At 38.1% G+C, this 24,578-nt stretch overlaps 1 protein-coding gene across 9 annotated transcripts in view; it reads right to left on the bottom strand.

The window, feature by feature from the left end:
• CTNND2 (catenin delta 2) overlaps positions 1 to 24,578 on the bottom strand; it is a 587,661-nt gene that overhangs the window by 348,587 nt on the left and 214,496 nt on the right. For all 9 annotated transcript variants that reach the window (XR_010990241.1, XM_068161999.1, XM_068162005.1 and 6 more), the window contains one exon: positions 22,279 to 22,391. Coding sequence is in view for 8 of the 9 variants with exons in the window: in XM_068161999.1 (XP_068018100.1) it covers positions 22,279 to 22,391 (113 nt within the window). In the remaining variant the exon portion in view is untranslated. The remainder of the gene's footprint in view (positions 1 to 22,278; positions 22,392 to 24,578) is intronic.

Below are 24,578 nucleotides of genomic sequence, written 5' to 3'. Positions count from 1 at the left end.
TGCTGCAGAAAGATGTATAATAGCTTTAGGACTGAAGTAGGCAGCAGTCTGGGGAGAAAAACAGTTGTGTGAATAGTGCATACACACACAACCAAAGGCAAGAAAAAAGAGGAATCATCCACAGAGGCTCAGAGATCCACTATGCCTTCCATTGTTCTGATTCTGGAAAATGAGAAAGGAGCTGCAGGGTGTGCTCGCTGTCTGGTTGGTGATGGCAGCTGGGTTCCAGTGTTCTCTCCTCACAACAGGAAGAAAGGTACATAAGATGCCTTGGGTTACTTTCTTCTTGGACTATCCTTCATTAGTTTTGCCATGCTTACACTGCTGTTTCAGTTGGATGAAACTCTTAAGTGCAACCAGAAGGTGCCCTTAATGTAGTGTCACTCAACACTATGGAGAGAGACAGGCTCTTTGAGGACCCTAGGCAGAATGATGACAGCACCCCTGGGTCAAGAACAGGAGGTGCCAGTCACAAATAGATGTGGGTCTTTCTTGAAGTCATCAAAACTTAGTTGAAATTAAAATGCTATGTATGCAAATTCTCTGTAAATGATGACCACATAAAGGGAATTTTTTGTAATACAAAAATGTGATGACCCTAAAGCTTGTCCTAGCACAATCCTTAAGCACTCCTCAGAAGTACTGCCTTGGTAATCCTGTGTAACACTCTGTCACACAAATTAATGTACTTTGACATAAGCTGCCATGACCTTGCTGGACATAGACAAAGGAATATTTTCCCCTGGAGAAAAATCATTTCAGTTTCATGAATGGTAACCAAGGAAATACCAAATCAGCCAAGATTTCAGAAGCCAGACTTATTCACCAGATTTCACCTTCCTTTGTTCAATATAGTGGATATAATAAACATTGAGTACATTAAATTGTCTAAGCATTTTGTTAGAGTCAGTTGACACAAACCTAGTACTAAACCTGGATCGTTCTAGCTACAAGTTCTATAGAATAGAATAGAATAGAATAGAATAGAATAGAATAGAATAGAATAGAATAGAATAGAATAGAATAGAATAGAATAGAATAGACCAGACCAGACCAGGTTGGAAGAGACCTTCAAGATCACCGTGTCCACCACCTAATCAACTAAACCATGCAACCAAGCAGCCTATCAAGTCTCCTCCTAAACACCTCCAATGATGGTGACTCCACCACCTCCCTGGGCATCAGATTCCAACGGGCAATCACTCTCTGTGTGAAGAATTTCTTCCTGACATCCAGTCTGAACTTTCCCTGGCGCAGCTTGAGACTGTGTCCACTTGTTCTGGTGCTGGTTGCCTGGGAGAAGAGACCAACCCCCACCTGTCTACAACCTCCCTTCAGGTAGTTGTAGAGAGCAATAAGGTCTCCCCTGAGCCTCCTCTTCTCCAGGCTAAGCAACCCCAGCTCCCTCAGCCTCTCTTCATAGGGCTTGTGTTCCAAACCCCTCACCAACTTTGTTGCCCTTCTCTGGATAACTGCATGATATGACTAAAGCCAGAGGATCTTCCTTGGTATCTGCTTTGCTAGAAGCTCTAACACATGTGCTGAATGCAGTGTACTGTTGAACTTGATGCATGAACATTAGCTGCTATTTTCGTTAAAAGTATGTGTGGTTGAGTATCTTTCCTGGTTGCTGCATTCAGATTTAGAACAATTACGCAGAGAGAGGAAAAAGGACTTTACATGTTGAGGCCCAGAAGGAGAAAAGCACAAAGAGGAAAGGCTCTGCTCACTGCAGAAAGCAGACCTTGGCCAAACTGCAAAGAAATCTTGGGGGGAAAAAACCAAAACCAAAACCAACCAACCAGAACCCCACAAACCTTTAGGAGCCCAGAGCATTTGTATATTACCCCTTCAACCCATAAATATCTCTGAAAGCTACTAGCATACAGGCAGAGAGAAATCACTTATACTACTTGAATACAAAGGGCAGACTTGATTTTAGAACTTTGATTTTAATCTTCCTATACACCAGCACTGAGACTTCCCAAATTCCAGAACTAACATGCTCTAATTAGACAACCTTATTTCTATCAAAATGTGTATTTAGGGAATCAAATACTCTCCTACTTTTTGGTGTGTTTATTTTAAAGCGGGGTGAGAGCAGTTCCAGCAGGAGTCTCAGATTTAATCATAGACTGAGAAGTGTTTTCATGTGGTATTTGAAGTAGGGGTTTTTTCCTTAGAAAAAGACAAATGAATTGGAAAGGAAGTAGTGAATGTGAGTTTTGTACAGCAGAAAAATACATGGCACAATTTCTACTTTTATCATTATCTACTATTATCTGCTTTTATCGAAACAAATTAAAATTGGTATAAGAATTAACTTCATACTAAAACTGATCTAAAGATTTTGGAAGGATCGATAAAAGAAGCATGAAATTATTGGCACATTTGTTACTGTACCTACTTTCTGAAATTATTTCATTCTTCTGAGAAAGACAACATACAACAGCCAAATACACACTCAGTGTTTGCTGAATTTTCAGGAAAGACTTCCCAGGATATCAGAAAATGTTTATTATTTGCTGAAAAACATTGCTGATTTGAAAGCACCACCACATTTCTTTAAACAGTGAATCCTCAGCTGTGCGAATTCTCAACCAGCAGCACCAGTTATAATCTTCTATGAATAAACTTACACTTTTTTCCTTCAGGGTGTACTTTTATATTATATTTAATCCAATCTAACACCAGGTGGAGGCCAGAGGGGGTGTACCTGCCGTCTCCCTGCTTTTCTGCGTCTTCCCTTGTGTTAAATTTAGCCATTGTGGAACTCTACAGTGACTCCCATCAGCCTTATGAGGGAAAATGTGCAGGGTTTTGTGAGTTAGATTTTCCTCCAAGCAGAGAAGATTTACCATGAAAAGTCAAACTCAGAAGAGGAAGTAAAAGGAGCACACAAAAGTGATGTGAGTATGAGAGGGCCATTGCTCTTTTCAGTGGCAATTGTGAGACCAAACTAAGCATAATACAAACTCATGTCCTGAGGCTGAATCTATGTTACTTTTTCACTCTGAAGCAGCAGTTATGATTTTGAAGTGAATCCATGAAGTAATGGCCCTACTGAATCTTGGTTCAGTGTGAAGAACAACTTCAGTGCATGCAAACTGAATTGCTTTAGAGGAAACTTAGCTGAAAACATTATTCAAGAGGTACACCAAATACTTGCTGTCCAAAAGGCTCTTAAAAGTTTTAGTGGCTTGAAACTACTCTGTTGTGCTTCTCATGCTACATTGCAACATATGAGCTTGACCAGGTGCTGCATTCTCTTCATGAAGTTGAAAATCCTGGTCTTTAAAGAACTTAAACAATCACTGTACTTTGAGGGTAGTGAACAGACATGTTTCTATTAGAAAGATCCTGAGTTCATTTTCAGGTGGGAATACAGCATTGAGATTTCCATTCATTTGGATACCCACACTCTCAGACCCAAGATCACCACATGGAAAAGTCCTGAAGGACAGTGAACTTTCCAGTCCTGCTCAATCTCTCAGTCCACCCTTGTGAAGAAACACTATGGGACATACATTTGGTCTGCTGTACCAAGGCTCCTCACTTCAGCTAAGGAGTTAAGCAGAAGAGGGTGGTGATAACAGTCTATCAACAGTTCCCAAAACAGTGAAGTAATTGGTCCAGTCCAGGATCCACCTAGAGACTTCAGTCATGAGCATCAGAAGATAGGGCTGGGAACAGGACTGAAGACAAGCTACAGTGAGCATTCAATGAGCATTCAATGTTAACGCAAATGACAAGACTGGAAACAAGTTCAGCTACAAAATGGCTGTGTGCCCTCAGGACACTGGCATTCAATCTCAGTGTCATACATTTTCCAGCTGAAGACTAGATCACAGCACAGACATGGAAAGTTTACTACAAACACAATGTAACTGCTGCACCATTCTACAAATCTGTCTTGTAGGTGAAGGCAAAGAGTACCCACACTCTGCTTATTACCATTGACCCCTGAGTACATTAGCAATTACTATGGTGACAGCAAAGCAAGGATACTATTGTAGGTAAGCAAAATTGCTGTGGAGGGGGCAGTGACATGGAAATGACATTAAAGATACCAGTGTATAACAGTGTAATGTTAGAACATTCATTTCAAGTAAAACCTACCCACATATTTATACACTAACACAGAAAAACTGAAAAGCAAGTACGGTGTTACTGCCACTCTCACAGTCAGTCTGTAAGCACAGTTGTCTTGTACAAAGCTAACAGAAAACAAATACATTGTTGCTTGGCTACAATACTCGGTAAAGTTGACAGTTCTATCTATCAAGAAGACTGTGTACATTTTCTGCAGGTAAAGCAGCAGGATATATGCAGAAAGGCTTTTCAAGTCTATTTATTTCAGAGACCACTTAAATGGTCCCATTACAGAATTCCTGGTCTTCCCATTTGATACTGTTTTTCTCCCTTAAATGTACTCTCTAGAAACGCTTGTCAAAGCCTCCTGTTTACATTCAGGAGCTTCCACTGAAAAGTGATATTTCCTTAACACAATTTACATTTTATTACACAGTTCCTACATACAAGGGAGCAATGGTTGGTGCCTTGATACAGCACAGTAACTGTCACTGATAGGTCTCTATCACTACACAAGAACAATCTAAACTTAAAAAAAATTCTAGTGTAAAACACAGATTAAAATGATAAAAATTCTTAAGTGAAATAAGTACCAAAAAGAGCGGTTGGTATTCTTAACAGAGTTTGAAGTTAGGAGTAAATTTAGTACTTTTGGGATGACAAACAACACTTTAACACTTAGGAACTACTGCAGAGACCCACAAACCCACAGAAACAAGGGGTGTATCAGAGCCTCTGGACCCAGGAATATTTCCTAACTGTTGAGACCGACTGCAACAAGACTATGAGTTAAATGAAATATGGGAGTGCACTATGAACCTAGACACCTTGGCTTCCAATCGTAAAAAACTTGGCTAAATGAACAGTAATGGAGCTACAACTAATCAGCAACAAATCCATGCCTGGTCAGCTGGTGGACAAGTGCAGTAAGACACAATGACCCTGCAGAATAAATACAGGCAGTCATGACTGAAACATATAAGCAGTTGACCACTCAATTATCCAAATCAAAGTACCGTACCAGCATGCAGCTTGCAGTTAGTCTTAGCATGTTCAGACTCGTCAGGGTAGAAATTCAATTTTCTCTCTAAACTGCCATATGACTTAGGGTTTCAACAACCAAGTATTCTAAGTCTACAGTCAAAACATTAGCAATTAAAAACACCGTTTCACGTGGAAGATGTCTTATTATAATACTTTAAATATTTTATTATTTTTTAACAGAGAAGACAGCTTAAATGTAATATTTCATAAATGAAGCAACTCCTAGTATCCAAAACACTGCAACTTGGAATGTAATTGAGAACTATATTTCAACAAATTTAACTATTTGGACCAGTTAAACTGTCGGCTTTTTATTTTGGTTACTACATGTTCAAGCCCTCAGAGGAAATCTAGATGTCACTGAAGGATTCACAATGCACTTCTAAGGAAGCATCTGATACTCTTTTCATTAAACATGAATTTGATTCTGTGAAACATGAACAAAAAGAAAAGGCAGCTATTTATGTAAACTACACTTCTTGCAGCAGTTATTCTATAGCTTAAGAACTTGGGTAGAATATGAACAAATCAGGTACTGCAGCATCAAAACACATAAGAGCAGTAAGATATTTCTCTTCTTACAGTAATACTCTGAAGTCTATACAGTTGCTGTAACTTCTAATAATCCAGTAAGATTGTTTTAATCTCAATTTTGCTTGTATATATATATAAACATCAGAACTATTTTAAAAACCCACTGCAGTCAAAGGCATTTGACATTTAAAGGCATTCTGGACTGAGTTCAAACAGTAAGCAAAGCTATTTTGCTGTATTTCCCATGAAAGTGTTTTGTTGTTTGTTTTTTTTCTTAATAAGCCTTTCCACCAAGCTTCCTGCTATCATATTGCAAAACCTAGAGACCTAAAAGACCTAGTTTTAGAAAGTCTCCAACTTAAAAATAAAGAAGGTATCACAGTGTGGCAACCCTGCCAGAGCAATGAAGCCAGAGAATGGATGCCTTGGCAGAACTGAATGCTTCATTCAGCCCTTGAAATCTTCTCTTACTCCATGCAAATAAAGCCTTTTTTAAAAATGTATTCTATTTTTTCCTTTTCTGAATGTGGGACCATCTAACAAAAGAACCAAAAGATGGAAATCAACAGGGTTCCACAGGGTATGGCTCAGAGGTCCCATCCTTTTAAAAATAAGCATGACAATTCAACAGAGAAGTAAAACTTTAGTATTTCTCTCTGTATAAATTCTGTTTTGAAAAGCAATTAAGATTTCACCTTTCTAACATAAAAATGGTCCAATAGAAAAGGACCTTGAATTTCTGCCTTGAAAGTCTTCAAAATGTTATTCCTACAGAACTTCAAGGGGCTGGAGTACCACAAAAGAGAACTTGTAATCTAACACAGATTGTTTAAATGTAGATGTGTTTGTATTGGCCTTTTCTATGCCATTGTCTTCTCTCGCAGTTCCATCTTGTAAGAAGGAGCGATGTCAAAGCAATGCTGCAAGGTGGGGCTTCTTTGAAATTAACCACTAATCATAGCACAGTAAGTCAAAGTAGAAATTGCCACGCTTGTGGACATCATTAAAGAAGCAAACCTACAGAATATACTTTCAACCATGCATTAGGTATCTTGATTTTAACTTCCATAGGTCTTTTCCATAAGGATGATGCAACAGCTCCACTAGCAATTTAAATAGGCAAAATGAAAGGTCATTTTCTAGGCTCTTTACTCAAGCAATACCTTTGAAATTAACGAGAGGTCACTGAATTAAAGACCCACTGCAAGATTTGCATCTTCCTGCCTGATTACAAGTCACATTGCACAGTATTCTGCTTTGAGATTTTGCTGCAGTAGAATTAAACCTTGATCAAAATAGATTTAAATTTTTATTATTTTTAATAGACTACTTGCAAACTTTAGCAACACTGGTTGCTAGAGCAATACTCTCAGATTGAGCAAGTCAAAGAAGCCTCAGGGAGGAAGGCAAGCATGTTTCACTGAAATGGATAAAACATCAGCTGCAGTAAGTGCATATGTTTGCATATAATATTCTATTTATAGATAATATCAAGAAATATAGAATGCAATATTTCAGACAGACCTTCACAGAAGTACTTCATTCACTCAGACTGCAAGCATCTATGAAAGCATTATCAACTTCTTCAAACTTTACTACTTTGAATCTCGCAGCCCCATATTCTAACCTGGGAGCCATTATTGAATGGATTATGTTAGCAAAACACAATAGGAGACTATGTGCATATTTTTCATTGTCATAAAATAATGATAAAGCTTAACAACACAAAGTGACTAATTATTGCTGCAGAAGCAAAGAATGAGATACCTCCAAAGCCAAAAGAGGATTCAAATTTAACTTAAGACAGAAAATTATAGAGTTCCATATCTATTCCTAGATCAGACAAGAACCAGAGATGATTAACAAAGAAAAACAATCTCTGTCCTTTTAGAGGCTTCTTATTTTTCAGACAGGGTTAACTGTTAAAGAATTGCAATCATTAAGACTTCAAGGCCTTGGGTACTGAAACTCATGAACACGGTATCACTCTGGTAAAATAAATTGTTTACATCATCAGACATTCCAGAGGGACAGAACCACTGAAACGTATGGAATAGATCACTGCTCACTGAAAGACCTAAACCTTTCTAGTACGAACAGAAGGGAGAGAAGTAACTGTTAATTTGACAAGAAATGAAATGTTAAGAAAAATACAGAAGCAGTAGAAAATACTAAATTGCAAGAAAGTCAGAAAATGGGAAGTGGTTTAGTAGTAGGGGCTTAGCAGTAGCGATGGGATAGTGAGCTCTAGGCAAGCAGTTGGGCTTGATCTCAAAGGTCCGTTCCAGCCTCAACAGTTCTATGATTCTACATTTTTACATCAAAATAAAAATAGACAAAAATGGAAAATAAGGCTTAGAATGGATTGTTTACACCATCAGCTATATTGAATAAGAAACAAAAATGGCAGCTCAGAACTAAAGCACACAGATGCTTTGTAACTGAAGAATGTCAACATGATTGACTCATTCACCACAGGGCCCTGCTCAAACCAAGGTCCTTTAAGTTATTGTCTTTGTGTAACCAATTCTATCCAACTGCCAAGCCTCCCCATGTTAGACTTCTTCCTACATCACACACTAAACATGAAATGCTTCTCCTAGTTTCTTTGATGAAAAATGCCTATTGTTCTATTTCACAAGCTAAATTTAAGCCACTTGAACTCTGACCAGCAAAGTAGTAACAACAAAACAACTTATTCCTGAGTACAATTTGAATAAAAACACAAAATAAACTTTTAAAATGCTATCTTAATCATTACATTAGACTGAGACTATTTAGCATTATTACTGTCTAGCATCACTTAATATAGCTTTCATTTATGACAAGATAAAGCAAAAAAACCAAAAGTGCATCCAAAAATTTTAGCCTCAGGCTGGCTGTACTTAATGTATGTGCTACTGTTAAAAATATTCAGGTAAATGTAGTAATGTTTTTCACTACAGTCAGGTATACATTACCCATAATATCTTTCTAAATGACTAGCTGCAATTTTATCTCTTCACTGTACATAGCCTGCACCCATAAACTACATTTTCAGCAAATGCTTTAATCAGAATCTGACAAGGGTAACATTATACACAGTAATAGTGCTCTCTTTAGCTTTTATTCATCAAGGAATACAAAACCATGCCTACTGAAGCATCATTGATGCTAGGAGGTTCATGTCACAGATTCTGTTAATAACATTAAAAAGGGCTTTCTTGTAACTAGAACAATATCCCTTTCTGTTGTTGAAGTTTGGTGGTTGTTTTTTGTTTTGTTTATTTTTTCCCCCCAGCTGAATATAAACTTATCTAAATTCAATGCAAAGGAATAAAGCCAATCAGTGCTTCACTGAAGAAGCAGAGATCAGTCTTCAGAAAGCCATGTATTCCTGAGCCACCAAAATAAATACATTCAGAGGCATTAACTGGTTTTATTTTCCTTTTATTTTGCTCTTTTCTCCGCAATATGGATTAGTAAAGATAAAGGTAAGTGATTTAAGTGGAAACTCAGGTTAAAAAGAAAAAACAAAACAAAACAAAACCCAAAAAACAGAAAGCATGAAAATTATTTTGTTTAATTCAGATTGTATTAGATTTTATTGGTAAAGCTGGCTGCAGAAATGTTTACATGGATTTAAAAAACTATTCAGAATCAGAACAAAATTGAGTGGTAGTACAACTGGATTCTTATAGTGGTAACTCTAAGTAACAGATAACCTTTTGCTATTTGTATAACTTCTGATTAAAGCTGAAAATAAAAGACTCAAAGAAGTCTTTTCAAGGCATTGAAAAGTCTAACTTTGGATGTAAATGCTATTGCTTTCTTAGTTACAGCACTAACTGAAAACACTAAGGGGAGGAAAGGCAAAAGGAAAGTAAGAAGGCAAAGAGGTGGGTGAGAGAACATGCAACATGAAAAGCACTACTCTTCTAACATCTAACACCAGTCATGTCTTTAAATAAGAAAAGAGAAATAATCTGGGAAACAGCTGCAGAAGCTGTTTCAGACTGACTGCTGTAATTTACTGCACAAGCTACATCTTCCTTTTCAAGACCAGATTTACAAACACCATTACAAGTGCACAAACTCTCTCTTGCTTGTCTCTTCAGGAGGATTAACATGAATAGGACAGGATTTTTTTATTTCTTTTTGCAAAGAATTTTATATACGAAATCATTTCTGCCCTGACGTTTACATGTCTCTAGGAAGGAAAATGCAATATATTATGATGTAATATATTTAGCACGCTAGCACAGAAAGTGCAAGCAATGATTATTTTGAATTATTAATAGGCCCATCTCATCAGCAACTTGCAATGATTATTTCCTCTACATTTATCAATTTATATACACCACATTTAGTTGAAAAATTATTTGGCTATGAACTTCCAAATTTCTGCCAGAGCTTTCTGTTAATCAGCTAGAAGGGGAAAATAGGATAGTTGAACTACAAAGCACTGATTATAATTGGATCAGTCATATAAGTGTAATAAAGAAAATTCTTGTGATGTTCTGTATCTACTACTTTAGCATTCTGACTAAAAGTGACTCGATATAGCATAGTCGATGTTGTTGAAATGATGTTATTGCATTAGGTTGAGGGGGTTGAAATGAGGTTTTAGAATAAACAAATTTCATAATTATTACAAGTAAAAAATTAACTGCATCGTACTATCCCCACTATACATCCTTTAGCTTACAGAAGGGAAGTTATTACAGCACAATTATTTGCCTTTTGAGAGCAAGATCACACAAGTATCAGGAGTTAAATCCCAGGTGCAACAATAACTTATGGTGAAGATAATTCTGTGTTTGATAATTAGTAAACTCATAAACCTGAGCTAAAAGTTACTGGGAGACTGAGGGGAAAAGACAGTAACAGAAGAGGGAAAAGATGAAACCCACAATTTTAGTGTGACATGTCCTGGTTTCACAATGTGTCCTCCAAGTGAAGCTTCCCAGACACAAACACAAAAACAACAAACAAGCCAAAACAAATCCCACAAACAAGCAAACAACCCACACCCCCCCCCAGCCCCGCAAAACCCCACAAACCCAAATGAACCCAAAACCAAACCCAAACAAAACCAAAAAGCAAACCCGGGGTGAGATAAGTTTAAGGAGATGATACAGTGTACAGTTATCTTAGCCTATTTCACACAAAAGCATGCCAGAAGCAGCAGCAGCAGCCAGCAATAAAATAATTCCTCCCACCCCTTCAAGCACACAGGCAGCCCGGTGGAAAAGTCAAACACTCCCAAAAATGGAAACAGCAACCAGAAACAAGAAGCCTTTCATGTCAAAGTCTGAACTTCAAGCTCCATGCGTTTGCCTCAGTCAGCACTTTCATTTTGAAGCTGGCATGATGGCAGCATGCTATTATCATCAGCAGATTCAGTTGGCTAAAGTGTGACAGACTTTTGCTGCTACATTCTCTATATGGTGGCCCCTGCTGTGAAAAGAAGACTGCAACTGACTCTTTACTGGGAGAGTGGCGAGGCATTGGAACAGGCTGCCCAGGGAGGTGGTGGAATCACCATCCCTGAAGGTGTTCAAGCAGCATGTAGATGTGGTGCTTCAGGATAAAGTTTAGTGGTCATGGTAGTTGGGTTACTGTTGGACTTGATGACCTTAAAGTTTTTTTTCCCAACCTTAATGATTCTGTGATTCTATGATTACTAAAGTCTCTGCCCATGATTCCTTAGACCCAACGCCCTAAAGTCACTCGGACACTCCTGTTTTAGTGTTTGGTGTCAGCTGCCCACGACCAATTAAACAGTATCAACATGTTACAAAATTGACGTTCATCTGTAAACCAGCTATTTCGAAGGTATCGAAACAAGAGCATCTAGTACCTTTGACTCACAAGCAGTAAACACTAACAACAAACTTTCCCAGACAAGTCTTCACTGCAAACACACAAAACTTCACTGCAAACACACTAAACTGACTAAGTTTATAAAACAGCAAGGCACTTTCCCTCAGCATTATCTTCAACCTTGTCTTCCTCCATACCTATCCAAAAACTTTTCAACAAAGATGGGGCCAGGAAGAATGCTATCAAATTACTAAAGCAGAGCCCAGCTAGATATCATAAAAAGGAGAGCTGGAAGGACTACAGAAAAATAGTCTCGTCACTCATGTACCATTCTTAATATATATTCGACATGTCCTGAAGCTTCAAAGGATAGTTTTCATGGTCTCCTTAGGCAATCTATTACAGTGCTTATCCATCCTTAATGGTAACTTGTATTGCTCTAATTTTTCAACAAAAGGCTTGTCTGAACACAGAACTTCACCTACAAGACACAACCAAGTTTTACATTAACAGCAATTTATTTCCTAAGAGCAGTATTTTCATGCTGTTTCCAAATTAGTCCAATATTCAAGTGTGAGGTTTGGAATAACACATTTGAATTGTGAATGCAATAATTGCAAAGAGTTTTCAGATATCTTAGTATCATGCCAGAAGTCCACTAACATAAAGAATACAGTCTTCCTTGGTTTGCATGTCAGTAAATGTTGGTATGTAAAGTATCTACTGATTTTTATGTCATCAGCATCTGCTACTTTGTGGTTTCGGTTGGGGGTTTCTGTTTGTTTGCTTGGTTTTTTTCTTAGGCTGGTTTGTTTGTTTGCCCTTTTTCTCTGGAGGTTTTTGGTTGGTTTCTTTTTCTTCTCCTGGTATTAGTGAAACAGAAGAAATAATGCTTAACTAAGAGAAAATCTAAGTGACATCTGGTAGCCTTGGGTAGGGCACTAGAGAGAAAAAATACCTATATCCTTGTTGTCATAGCTTTTCTGCAGTAACTTTGATGAGATAAAATTTAAATTCCACACCTTAATTACATAAACATGCCAGCATCATAAGTTTGGCAATGCTGGATACTCCTGTGTTATTGCTTTCAAGGAGGTGGTATCTTGGGAGGGGTTTTGGCAAGCAGAAGAGGGAGACCATCTGTGGAGGTGGTGTTTTAAAAGTCAGTACCTTCAAAGACTTACCTGTCTGGGAATGATATGACCCATAATACTATTGTAAAAGATATGGATATGCCTTAAAAAAAAGCAAACCAAACCTGACTGCGTGGAGATTTGCTGGACATCTGCCTTTCAGCAACAGAAGCTCATCTGCTGCAAAACGGTGAAACTGGTTATTTTCCCTGTAGAGGATCAACAGAACTAATCCATTTTCCTGTGGTGCCTCATTGTGGAGAACCAGCACATCGCCCCTACAAATGCTACAACAATGGACATGCAAAGAACTTGTACAGCAATAGTTGCTACTTTTGTACCAAATTCTTCTCTCAGTATGTTGTTAAAAAACTATTTCAATAAATACTGGACTTTAATACAATGAGTATAGACAAGCTCAAACTTAATCTTATCACAGAAGCACCGAATCACCAAGGTTGGAAGTTACCTCAAAGATTATCAAGTCCAACCTGTCACCACAGACCTTGTGACTAAACCATGGCACCAAGTGCCACGTCCAATCCTCTCTTGAACACCTCCAGGGATGGTGACTCCACCACCTCCCTGGGCAGCCCATTCCAATGGCTAACAACTCTCTCAGTGAAGAACTTTCTCCTCACCTCGAGCTTAAACTTCCTCTGGTGCATCTTGAGACTGTGTCCTCTTGTTCTGCGGCTGGTTGCCTGGGAGAAGAGACCAATCCCCTCCTGGCTACAACCACCCTTCAGGTAGTTGTAAACAGCAATAAGGCCTCCCCTGAGCCTCCTCTTCTCCTCTTATATCAGGTTGCTCTGAATGATCAGATCACAAGTCTGATATTTTAATCAAATGAAGTGCAAATATGCACAATATAATTAAAGAATTACATAATTAATACGAATTGTGCCAACTCTTCCCAACACAGTTTATTTCTCATAATGAACACTTCTTGAAAATCTTTTTTTTTTTTTTTTTTTTTTTGGTAATGGTCTCAAACTAATTTATTGTCCAAGTCTAAGAGGATACAGAGTTCATCACCTTCCAGGTCTCTACATTTAATAGCCAAAGCAAAGCACTCAAATAATTCAAAGGCTTCAAAAAAACCTAAGGGTATAACAAACACCTGCACATCTTCCCACCTGAATTGTTTCCTTCCAATTCATTTTATTCTCATGCTGGTTTAGCACCACTGTAACCAAAGATATGAGGTTATTCAACAAGGAAGCCAGCTTCCTTATAGAGAGTATTTTCATGTTTCCTCTCTATTACCTCGAAACCTAAACCATACTTTTACTAGGACATTCCGTTTCACCGCAAGCCATATAACACATGGTAAGCTTTATACAATTCTGGAAACAGGTCAGACCATACCATGCCTAGCACTGACAAAATATTCCTCATGAATATACCTAGATTTGAGTTACCCCAAAATATCATTGTATGCACAGCCCACCTTTTAGTTTTACTACTCAAGACCCAATGCCTACTTTGTACTTGTTCAGAGGTTTTCAAATGGAGCTGACACCAAATAAAGCAGTATAAATATGAATCAAATGACATAAATTAATATCAACATTCCAGTGCAATATTTTCCTCGACTCATCCTGGACTGAGGCAGTCTAAAGGACAGTGATGTTTGATATTGGTTCTAACAATATAGAGTTCTTCAGTCAGGAGATGAGGAGGCTGAGGAGAGACCTCATTGCTCTCTACAACTCTCCGGAAGGAGGTTGTAATGATGTGGGGTGTGGTCTCTTCTCCCTAGTATCAAGTGATGAGATGAGAGGAAATGGCCTCAAGCTGCACCAGGGGAGGTACAGGGTGGATATCAGATGAAAGTTCTTAACTGAAAGAGTTCTCAACCACTGGAACAGGCTGCCCAGGAAGGTGGTGGAGTCACCACCCCTGGAGGTGTTCAAATAATGTGTGGACATGGAATTTTGGGACATGGTTTAATGAATAGAATAAACCAGGTTGGAAGAGACCTTCAAGATCATCATGTCCAACCTATCATCCAACACCACCCAACCAACTAAACCATGCAACCAAGCACCCCATCAAGTCTCCTCCCGAACACCTCCAGCGATGGTGACTCCACCACCTCCCCGGGCAGCCCATTCCAATGGGCAATCACTCTCTCTGTGTAAAACTTCCTCCTGACCTCCAGCCTGAACCTCTCCTGGCACAGCCTGAGACTGTGTCCTCTAATGGCCGTGGTGGTGTTGGGTGGAAGGTTGGACTCCTTTATCTTAGAGGTCTTTTTCAACCAAAACAATTCTAGGATTCTATATCTACATTAGCATTGGCCTCTGAAGTTACAGTGCATCTTTGCAGTAAACCTCTTGCTCTTTTTTCACTTGCCAAGCATCATGAACTAGCCTCATGGCCTAGCCTGGCTTTTCTTAAACAACTAATGGCAGGCCAATCCATGGGACCAAACTAAAGTCTACTACAAGTCCTCTCAAAACACTTATGATATGGATGCTGCCTTCTCAGAAGCACGTTTCCTTTTGCTGAGTATCAAGAACTGTGCTACGCTCATACGAATACAGACATAGGCTAATGACGTTTGAATAAAGAAAAAGTCTTCTTTCTCTGATTTCTTAATTAACTCAAGTTTACTTGCTTCTAAATGATTCATCACATATTTCTTACTGCTTGCCATGGATTCTGCATAACACTTCTGAGAAAGAGGAAAATTACATATGCTGTACTATCAGTAGTTCTTACTAAACAAAAAGCTCCAGGGTACAATATGTTGACTGGAAGACAGCAAGCTTATTATATAATTTGGTGGGACTTTTTAACCCACTTTTCACTAAGTATGACCCTTCTAAGATGTTCTCAACTGCAAAAGAGAAGCAAAAGACTGAGGAAAATATTTTCTCTGGTCACACATTCACAAAGCAAAGAAGGCAATCATGTGTAAATAGCCTCAGCCTTTAAAATATACTGATGTTAAATATCTGCGAACTGCTACACGATTCCAAACTAGTCAGAACTTTGGGATGGATGCACATAGCTCCTTTTCAAAGAAAACTGAAAAGTTTTTACACAACTCTCATTTTCCCATACAGCTTTTATTAGAGTAGAAAAGAGAAACTTAACATTTATTCATAAAAATCTCAGATTTACTTTCAGAAGCTTCTCTTCAACCTTTTATAACCAAAGAAATGTGAAAATGTTTAACACGCTTAGCTGACAACAATTTGAGTTGATGAAGAACCACAATGAAGGCAAACCACTTTTCCAATAACGATGGTGTAGAAGCTTTACTTGAAAGCTGCATTATTTTTTAAACATCACAGTTGGTTACATTTTTTGCACACAAACAACTGTCCTCCTCTCACACTAGAACAGAAACACAGCTTTTTCTTTCGGCTCGTATTTTGCTCTAGAGCGCTCACATTAGCCATCTATTTTTAAACTTTGGGGTTTTAAATACCTACATTCTCTGCAAAAGGCAAGCCATACATTCATTGGGTTAGAAAGATTTTTCTAAAATACTAGAAGAATTAGATGCTAAAACCTGCATAGATTTCTAATGCAATTACTTTCCTAGTATTTATATGTAAGTATATGTACATGTATGAGAAACTTAGGTGGGAAGTCACATCCTCAGTATTTCAGTGGATTGAAACTCTATAACCTCTCAGTGCACTGTATTCCATTGATTAACCAAACTCATGGTGTAAAATGTTGTCCTTACATTTAGTGAGAATTTTCTGTGGTCCAACTTGTGTCTGTCACCTTTCATGCAAACAAACTGCACCGCTGAGGACAGTCTCGCCCTGTCTTCTCTACACCCTCTCATTACCTACCCAATTGTAGAAAAACTCTCAGCTTCTCAAAGACCTCCTGCTCTCTTCTCAAGCCTCCAACTTCCTTGGCAACCCTGCATTCAACTTGCTCTGCCATGCAAATGTCTTTCTTGTACTGGTGAGCCCAAAACTGGACATAGTACTCAAAACAAAGCCTCATCAATTTCAAATAGAAAGGAGGAATGACTTGCCTTGATCTGCTGGCTACACTGTTGCTACTGCAGCCCAGGATGCAGCTGGCCACCTCTGCTGCAAAACCACTACTGATTCATGTTCAGTTTGTTGTTGAGGAGTTCCTGCAGGTCTTTCTCTGTAAAGCCCCTGTCTGTGCTATCACACTGGGTTATTCCTTCCCAGATGCAAGAATTTTATAAACTTCAGCTTCATAAGGTTTGAATCAGCCTGCGCAGGTCTAGGCAGTGGCAGTCTCACCTCTGCTGAGCTACTGAATTTGTCAACTCCTAATACTAAGTATCTACAAAGACTGTTATACATCTACTGTAAGTAGCCTAAATTAGATACAAAACCCACAACTGTACATGAAAAATTTATACCTGCAGTTTTATTTACTTGACCAACACAGGAGAAATTGTCTACCTACATCACAGTGTCCTTCACTTACTTCTTCAGTGTTCTGGAAATGAAGGATCTTACGGGTTTATCAGCTAGACCTGCTAGATTCAGGCAATTCACAAAAACTGCATCCTCCTAAGAAAAACATCAGTTTCCCCAGTAATAAGGTGTAAACAACATATGCATTTCCAAGAAAAATAACTTAATTTTTACAAGCACATTTAAAAATGGCTCTGATCGTATTTTTGCTACCTGTAAGATACAGATTCTTTCTTTATTTATTTATCTATTTATTTATTTATATTTATGTTGCTTAGGAAACTCATGCACAACTACCAGTCTGTCCAGGAGACTTTCAAAATCAAATGGCAAATTTCTTTTACTAATTCCAGTGGTGAGCTGCAACTCAGATGAGAAATATTCAATTGCCTGACCAATTTGCAAATTCCATGTTCAAAGAAAAAGAGTAGACTATGCTTAAATTGCATTTCCAAGTTCAAACAGTGAGGCTCCATCAAAAACCAGGTAAACAAATATAAGCTGCTCACATAAAACAGTGATAAGGAATGTGAGGCAGAAACTCAAAGTTTTAAGGATTGACTAACCAGTAAGCATAGTTCTTCAATGAAGTCCAAAGGATATTTGTTTGTAAAGACACAGATTCCATATATGTAATGTGAATATGCACATAATTAATTTTCTTGCTTTATCAGTCTTTCCATTCTGTGATACTATTCTGCTGGAATTCTTTCAAAATAAAGCATAAAAACATGTAGTTTAGTCTTCAAATGCCTCATTGATTTTGTTTTCATCGCTGGAAGGTAAAAACCACATCAGCTTCTGTTTTGAGGAGCCACAGGACATGGTCATGGGAAATTCATAAATTTTAAATGCACTAATAGGTGCTTAACATTGTCACAGATTGAAGACCTCAAGGATACAGGTATCTAAATGCTTTCTGTATTAAACAGAGTGACAGATTGGTGGATCTGGCCCAGAAGGAATAAGCACTTCAACCAGAGGGATGGAACAGTATAGAACATGATTTGGCTCCTTATGCAGTGTGTGATGAAGTATTTATACTTTGCAGGCTGAGCAGTAAACTGCTCAGTTTGCCAACAGGGAAACTGGCATGGAAGAGTTCCCTAAGTTTTGTCCCGCTTCATGGACTAAGCATTTTATTCAGCCTAATCAGAACCCATTAATTTACCTTTGATTCACAGCCAAGGACCTGTTCCTAAAGAGGAGCCGCTCAAGTCCTCCCGGTACAATTCCTAGGAAAGGTAGTCCTCTAACCCTCTAAAATTTATTACCAATCAAGGATATGGCAAAAAAAATTTACTTGGGGCACTCTGATGAGACACAGCTATGAGACAGGTAAGCACAGAAATTGTGAACTCTGTTGAAGCTGTGGTGTTTCCTCACATGCCTACAATCAATTCTTCAAGGTTAGCAAGTGGTCCCATGTAAGAACTCAGCAACTGTATCCCTTCAGTTGAGCAAGACATGTTGTAATGAGAGCTTTAGATACAGCAGTCAGTCCTGACTAATCCAAGCTCTTCTGAGCAAAGTGCACAGCTACAGGCAAACTACAGTGCAGAGTGAGCACTCTGTATCTCTGAAGTTGCCAGTTCCCTTCTGGCTACTTAATCCTGCCTCTCACCAGGCTTGATCGATCTAAGCTATGGAGCTATAGCACTGTAAGACATGATGATTCCTGTTATGGATCTAGGCTGTATAATTCCGTGCAGAGTCGCGCTGTGCTGTACAAATTCACCATCACATTGCTTTCTAGATCCCGATTTCTGTGACAAGGAAAGGTTATATAGAACTCCTTAAGGATTGAAAATTGAACTGCCACATGGAGCTACACAGTACAGATGTATACACAACTCCTTATGGGCCAAATGTCAGAAATACACAATGAGTACAAAAAGCAACACTGAAGCCAGAAATATCAAGCCTTTAGTATATTCCTAAAATCCTGGTTTTGAGGGCACAGTCTTAAAATATGCTGGAAGACTCCATGAAATTACTATCCCAAAGAGGTCAAGCTGAGATCAACTTTCCCAGCATTGCCAAAACAAAGCGTGCTGTAAGTACTTACTAGGTCTATCTGTAGCTGCTTTTGAATCATAGTATCATAGAATGGTCTGCATTGGAAAGGTCCTCCAAAGGTCATTTAGTCTAACCCCCTCTGCATTAAGCAGGGGCATCCTCAAATAGATCAGGTTGCCCAGAGCTCTGTCGAGCCTCGCCTTGAATATCTCCAGGGATGGGGCCTCAACAACCTCCCCAGACAACCTGTTCCAGTGTTCCACTACCCTTATGGTAAAGAACTTGCTCCTAACATCCAATCTAAATCTATTCTAATTTGAAGCCATTGCCCCTTGTCCTATCACTACAAGCCTTTGTAAACAGTTTCTTTCCATCCCCCTTGTAGGCCCCCTTCAGGTACTGGAGGGCTGTTAGGTCTCCTTGGAGCCTTCCTTTCTCCAAGCTGAACAATCCCAGATCTCTCAGCTTGTCTTCACAGCAGAGGTGCTCCAACCCCCTGATCATTTTCATGGCCCTCCTCTGGACATGTTCCATCAGGTCCATGTCCTTCCTGTACTGAGGGCTCCAGACCTGGATCCAGTACTCCAGCCGAGGTCTCAACAGAGCAGAGCAAAGCAAAGTGCTAGAATCACCTCACTCGATCTGCTGACCACGCATCTTTTGATGCAGTCCAGGATGCAATTTGCTTTCTGGGATGCAAGTGCACACTGCCTGCTCATGCCAGCTCCCCATCCATCAGCACCCCCAAGTCCTTTTCAACAGGGCTGGTTTCTATCACCTCGTCCCCCAGTCTGTATTGATAAATATGCTAGACCACAGTATGGTAGAAAATACCTCTGTATGCCTGACTAAAACTGTAAATATGGATAACTGCTCCATGTACTAATTTTAGACACTTGGGTACTTATAGAAATAGGTAACAAACTTTAACAAGACAAATTCCTTTTTGATATTTTGAGTGAATTAATTTAAATCAGCCAGAAGAGGAATTAGATCTAAAATAAATGTAACTTTCCTGTATTAAAATATGCTGATTACAATCAGTCCAGTTTGATTATTCCCTGGTAAGGAAAATCATCTGAATAATAAACCTACATGTCATCAGACAATAGTGACATAACTGAAGGATGCCTATTCACTTCTACTGGAGACTTACAGGTAGGATTTCAAATTGAATGATGAGTGTGTTTAAAATATATGCAATTGATTTCAAGTTGGTTTTAAAACGCTCTTTATCAATAAAACCTTAGTAATAACAGCTGTAAGTTCTGATAGTTTGTGTTCTGCCAGAAAACAATGTTGAAACCAGTTTATTAATTATTCAGTATATGATAAGACAAAGATAGCAAAATCTTCACATTACCCTTTATCATTAAGAAACTTCTTTTAAAAGCATTTACTATTGCCACAAAACAACTTGCCTTGTTCTAAAAGCATCTGTGTCTAAAAACTTAGCTTCACAGTGGGGTTTATCTATTAAAAAAAAGTATTTTTAAGCAAGCATTGTCTGCCCCTACAGACTCCAGAAGAGTTAAAGCAGCTAGATATTCTTTTTATTAACATGTCTCATTCCACCTCTTAAGTCTTTATCTTCCTAGTCTTTGCCACACTGTATCATGTCAAAGGAACATTCTCCTATCTCAATGAGCACAGGAAAGTCAGCCGAACACCCAAACTAGCATTTGTCTTCAAACTTCTGGGGAAAATTTGCATTAAATCTCCTCATTTATTCTAGGTACTAGTTTACTCTACAGAGAGATTAATAGTCAAAATATTGAACTTCTGAAATAACTGGAATCTCTTAAGAAACAGCTGAGTGACCTTGATACCACTCCTGATTCAGATCTGTAACTTTACCACTAGTAAAGAAGTTTACAAAGAAAAGAATTCCTTTCAAACATGAAATTTCCCAATCTCTATATTACTAGCTGGAATAATTCTAAAATAATAGCACTATTCAAACACAGTTTCATTATTCAAATATAGCTCAGATAGCTTTATTGAAAAGTGCTCAGACCACACTTAAAATGTAAAGTGCTGGGCAAGTGCACTTAAGGTGTAAATATAGTACTGCACTGCATTGCCAAGAGTTACCTACTCTGTGCTTAAATAATTCTACATAATGTAGTTTCTCTAATGTTAATATAAGCCTAGTTGGTGGGGAAGATTATGCAGAATCAAGTAAGATTTTAACTTAGGGAGTTAATTCTCACTTGATTTATTAGGAATATTTAAGTCAATATCATGTACAGCTTCTGCTGAATTAGTGGAATATTCTTCTGACATTTTGATTGAACTGCTACATTCAGTATTTCTGTTGCATAGTTGACATTCTAATGAATAATTATCTCCCACTTACCATGAAAAGCAATCCATGACTGGTAGTGATAGATATTTCTTGTAATTTTTTAAAGTAGTATCACACAGAATGTGGCACTAAGCTTGGCATGTCACATCTAATCTTACGTACTAAGACATCGCACTTAGTATTTCCGTTGATAAAAACAGAAGATAGTCCATACAATATTTATTTTGCTTGATCACTGAAATTCAAGATATTACCATCTTTAATTTATTAGATTTACCTGAGAAAACAAATAAATTAACATTAAGTTGATCAAAACTACAAACTCTTTACTTATACCAAACCAATGAAGAGGCCAGCTTTTGTTAGACCTTCATAAATAATCTCACCATCATCCAAACAAGTACCAGAACTATTTCTTAAACTGAAGTCAAAGCTTAAAAAAGGAGACTGACTCAAATCTTATCATTATATTTTGATGTCAGGTCAGCAGAGCTTTAATAATTCTAGATCTTTTAATACCCTGAATGATGAAATTATGATAAAACAGGTTCACAAAACTTACCAGTATCTTCCTGCAAATATGAAGCTAAAAAGCCCTGGCTGGAAATTACAGCTGTATTGGTACTTGAAAAAGTAGTTTTGCTGTTAACCCATTCAGACTACAGCAAATGAATAAAACACAAAAGTAACTGTTTTGTTACTGAACAAACCAGATATCAAACCACATGAAATGAAATCTCTTCTTGTGATTTTCAAAAGCAGATCAAAATGCAAGTTTTAATACTCTACTAAAACCTCATGCTCCTTGGTGTATAAATTTTTAGAAGACAATCAATCTTCTTCTCAGCAGTAATTAATAACAAACATAAAATTCATTCTATTACAAAGAAATTAACAATTTGCACTTTACCTAATGCTGCTCATGCTTCCAGTTTCCGATCCAAGCTTACATCTCTCCAGCTGGCTAGCGACAATCTGACGCTCAGCCTCGAGTTCTCGAGTCAGTCTCTCAAACTGCAGCTCCTAAAAAAAACATTAATTCATTTGGTCTGACTCCTCTTGAGATTAAGAAGGAATTTCAGTACATAAAATTATAATTTGTGTGAGCACTGTTAGTATAATATCAAAGAGGAAACTCAGGGGGTTTTCCCCTTTAAATACATTCTTAGTTGAGATTTTTGTGGTAATACCTCCTTTTTCCTTCCTTCACTCTAATGATATATGTTATAGAATGAGCAAGTTTATCAAGAACGGAATTTTCAAACACATTAAGCTATCTAGGTATACATCAAAATCATTCACAGCTCAGGTAGACCTCTTAGTGGTCTTAAAAAGCTGATCTAAGCATCAACGTGAGAACGTTTTGTGTTACTTAAAAAAAGATACGAAGTTCCACAGATGATCATGCCATGACAAAAGCTTTTGTACTTAAAAAGACAACTATAACAGTACACACCAGTGAACAAAAATAAATGGAAGGTGTTTTGTTATGAACTGAACAGCTTAATTTCAGCATATAATGATATGCAGAAGGGAAACTCAAGTAGTTTTTGACAAAAAGTCATGTTGAAGTCTATTGTAATTGCATGCATCTCCTCTTACTCTGTCAAGGAAGCCAAATATACCTCACCAGATAAGATTTATCCAGAGCCTCCAATTGTACTTATAAAGAGTTCTTGGTTTTACACACACAAGACTAGATTTATATAATTGTGAGAGAGAGAAAACAAAGCAACAAAACTCATCCAAGTAAAATCTTCCTTTTCTTCAAGTTTGGGGAAGGCTGAAAGAGAAATATTTTGAGAACCACAGAATCATGGAATGTTAAGAGTTGGAAGAGACTGTGAAAGACCATCTAGTGTAGAGCAGGATCACCCATACCAGATCACACAGGCACGCATCCAGGCAGGTCTTGAATATCACCAGAGAAGGAGACTCCACATTGCCTCTGGGCAGCCTGTTCCAGTGTTCTGTTACCTTCACAGTGAAAATGGTTTTTTTTCTCTTGTTTACATGGAAATTCTGGTGCCTTTGGGATGTGGTTTAATGGCCACAGTGGTGTTGGGTCAATGGCTGGACCCTATGAATTTGGAGGGTTTTTCCAACCAAAACCCATTCTATGATTCTATGTATACTTAAATGGCCACTGACTATATGACAAAGTCTAATAATTCTGTAACCATTATTCCTAGCAAGAGTATTCATAGTACAAGAATATGATCAAGAGTCAGACTGATGTAAAGAGCAAAATTTCACTTCTTACTGAATGTTGACAGTGCATCAGTAATCACAGTTACTAACATACTCTGCATGTTTCTGCAGTACTCGGAAATGTCTTTTACATTGTGGTCTGTGGACAGGGCTATTAGATATTGCCTAATAATAATCACCTAACTCAGACATGCCTACTTCAAGGAGAATATTTGTCTCTCACCTAGTGGAAACAAATGCTTGAAAACTGAAGAGACCATTGATCAACTTTCCAAGCGTTTGTATTCAAATCCTGGCCTTGTTTGCATAAAATAACATCCATACTGCAGAAAGGATTGTAACAGAAATGTTACTAAAGTTTAAAGAACATAAAATCAATGTTGTATAGTGTCTGCTCTGTTAACGTGCTTAAATCAAAGCATGAGCCATGAGAAACGTTGATGGTATAAAACAATAAACAAACCAGAACATAAAGTTGATGTTCAAAATAAAAAAGCTTTAACAGCTATTCTGTTCCACTGCAATTTTGAAGTTCCTTTGTTCGTTCATGATAATGTTTATCAATGCACATTTGGACACTTGGCATATGATTTCGTCCAGCCAGTTTTACTTCCCACCACCCCAGGTAAAGCAGATGAGAAATCTCTCTCTCTCAAAAAATGGCCCTTTATTGAAAACACTGCTCTTCAGACATAGAAATTACTGTTTGCTAATTTCAGTGCCCATAATATTGAAGTCCCGTCCTGCAGAGATGACTTGAAAAGGACAGTTGTATGCTCCTCCACAAGCAGGAAGCAGAGATGTGCTGAATCACTTAAGAAAATAATAATCTTGGGTTCCTAGTGCATGGAAATTGACAGAATACGTGAATAGTAACTGTATTATTAGCTCGGTTCAATTGCTGCTATTTCTCACTTTATTGTCTTCTGCCAGGAGCCATCAGAGGTTAGGGATGCAAGGAAGGAAACCGAAGGTGAAGGAGGTGGGATATGTGAAGGA

This window comes from Melanerpes formicivorus, unplaced genomic scaffold (genome assembly GCF_026170545.1).
Source record: "Melanerpes formicivorus ecotype bairdi unplaced genomic scaffold, bMelFor1.0.p_v2 SCAF_61, whole genome shotgun sequence".
NCBI lineage: Eukaryota > Metazoa > Chordata > Aves > Piciformes > Picidae > Melanerpes > Melanerpes formicivorus.
This window is presented reverse-complemented; position numbering and strand designations above follow the sequence as displayed.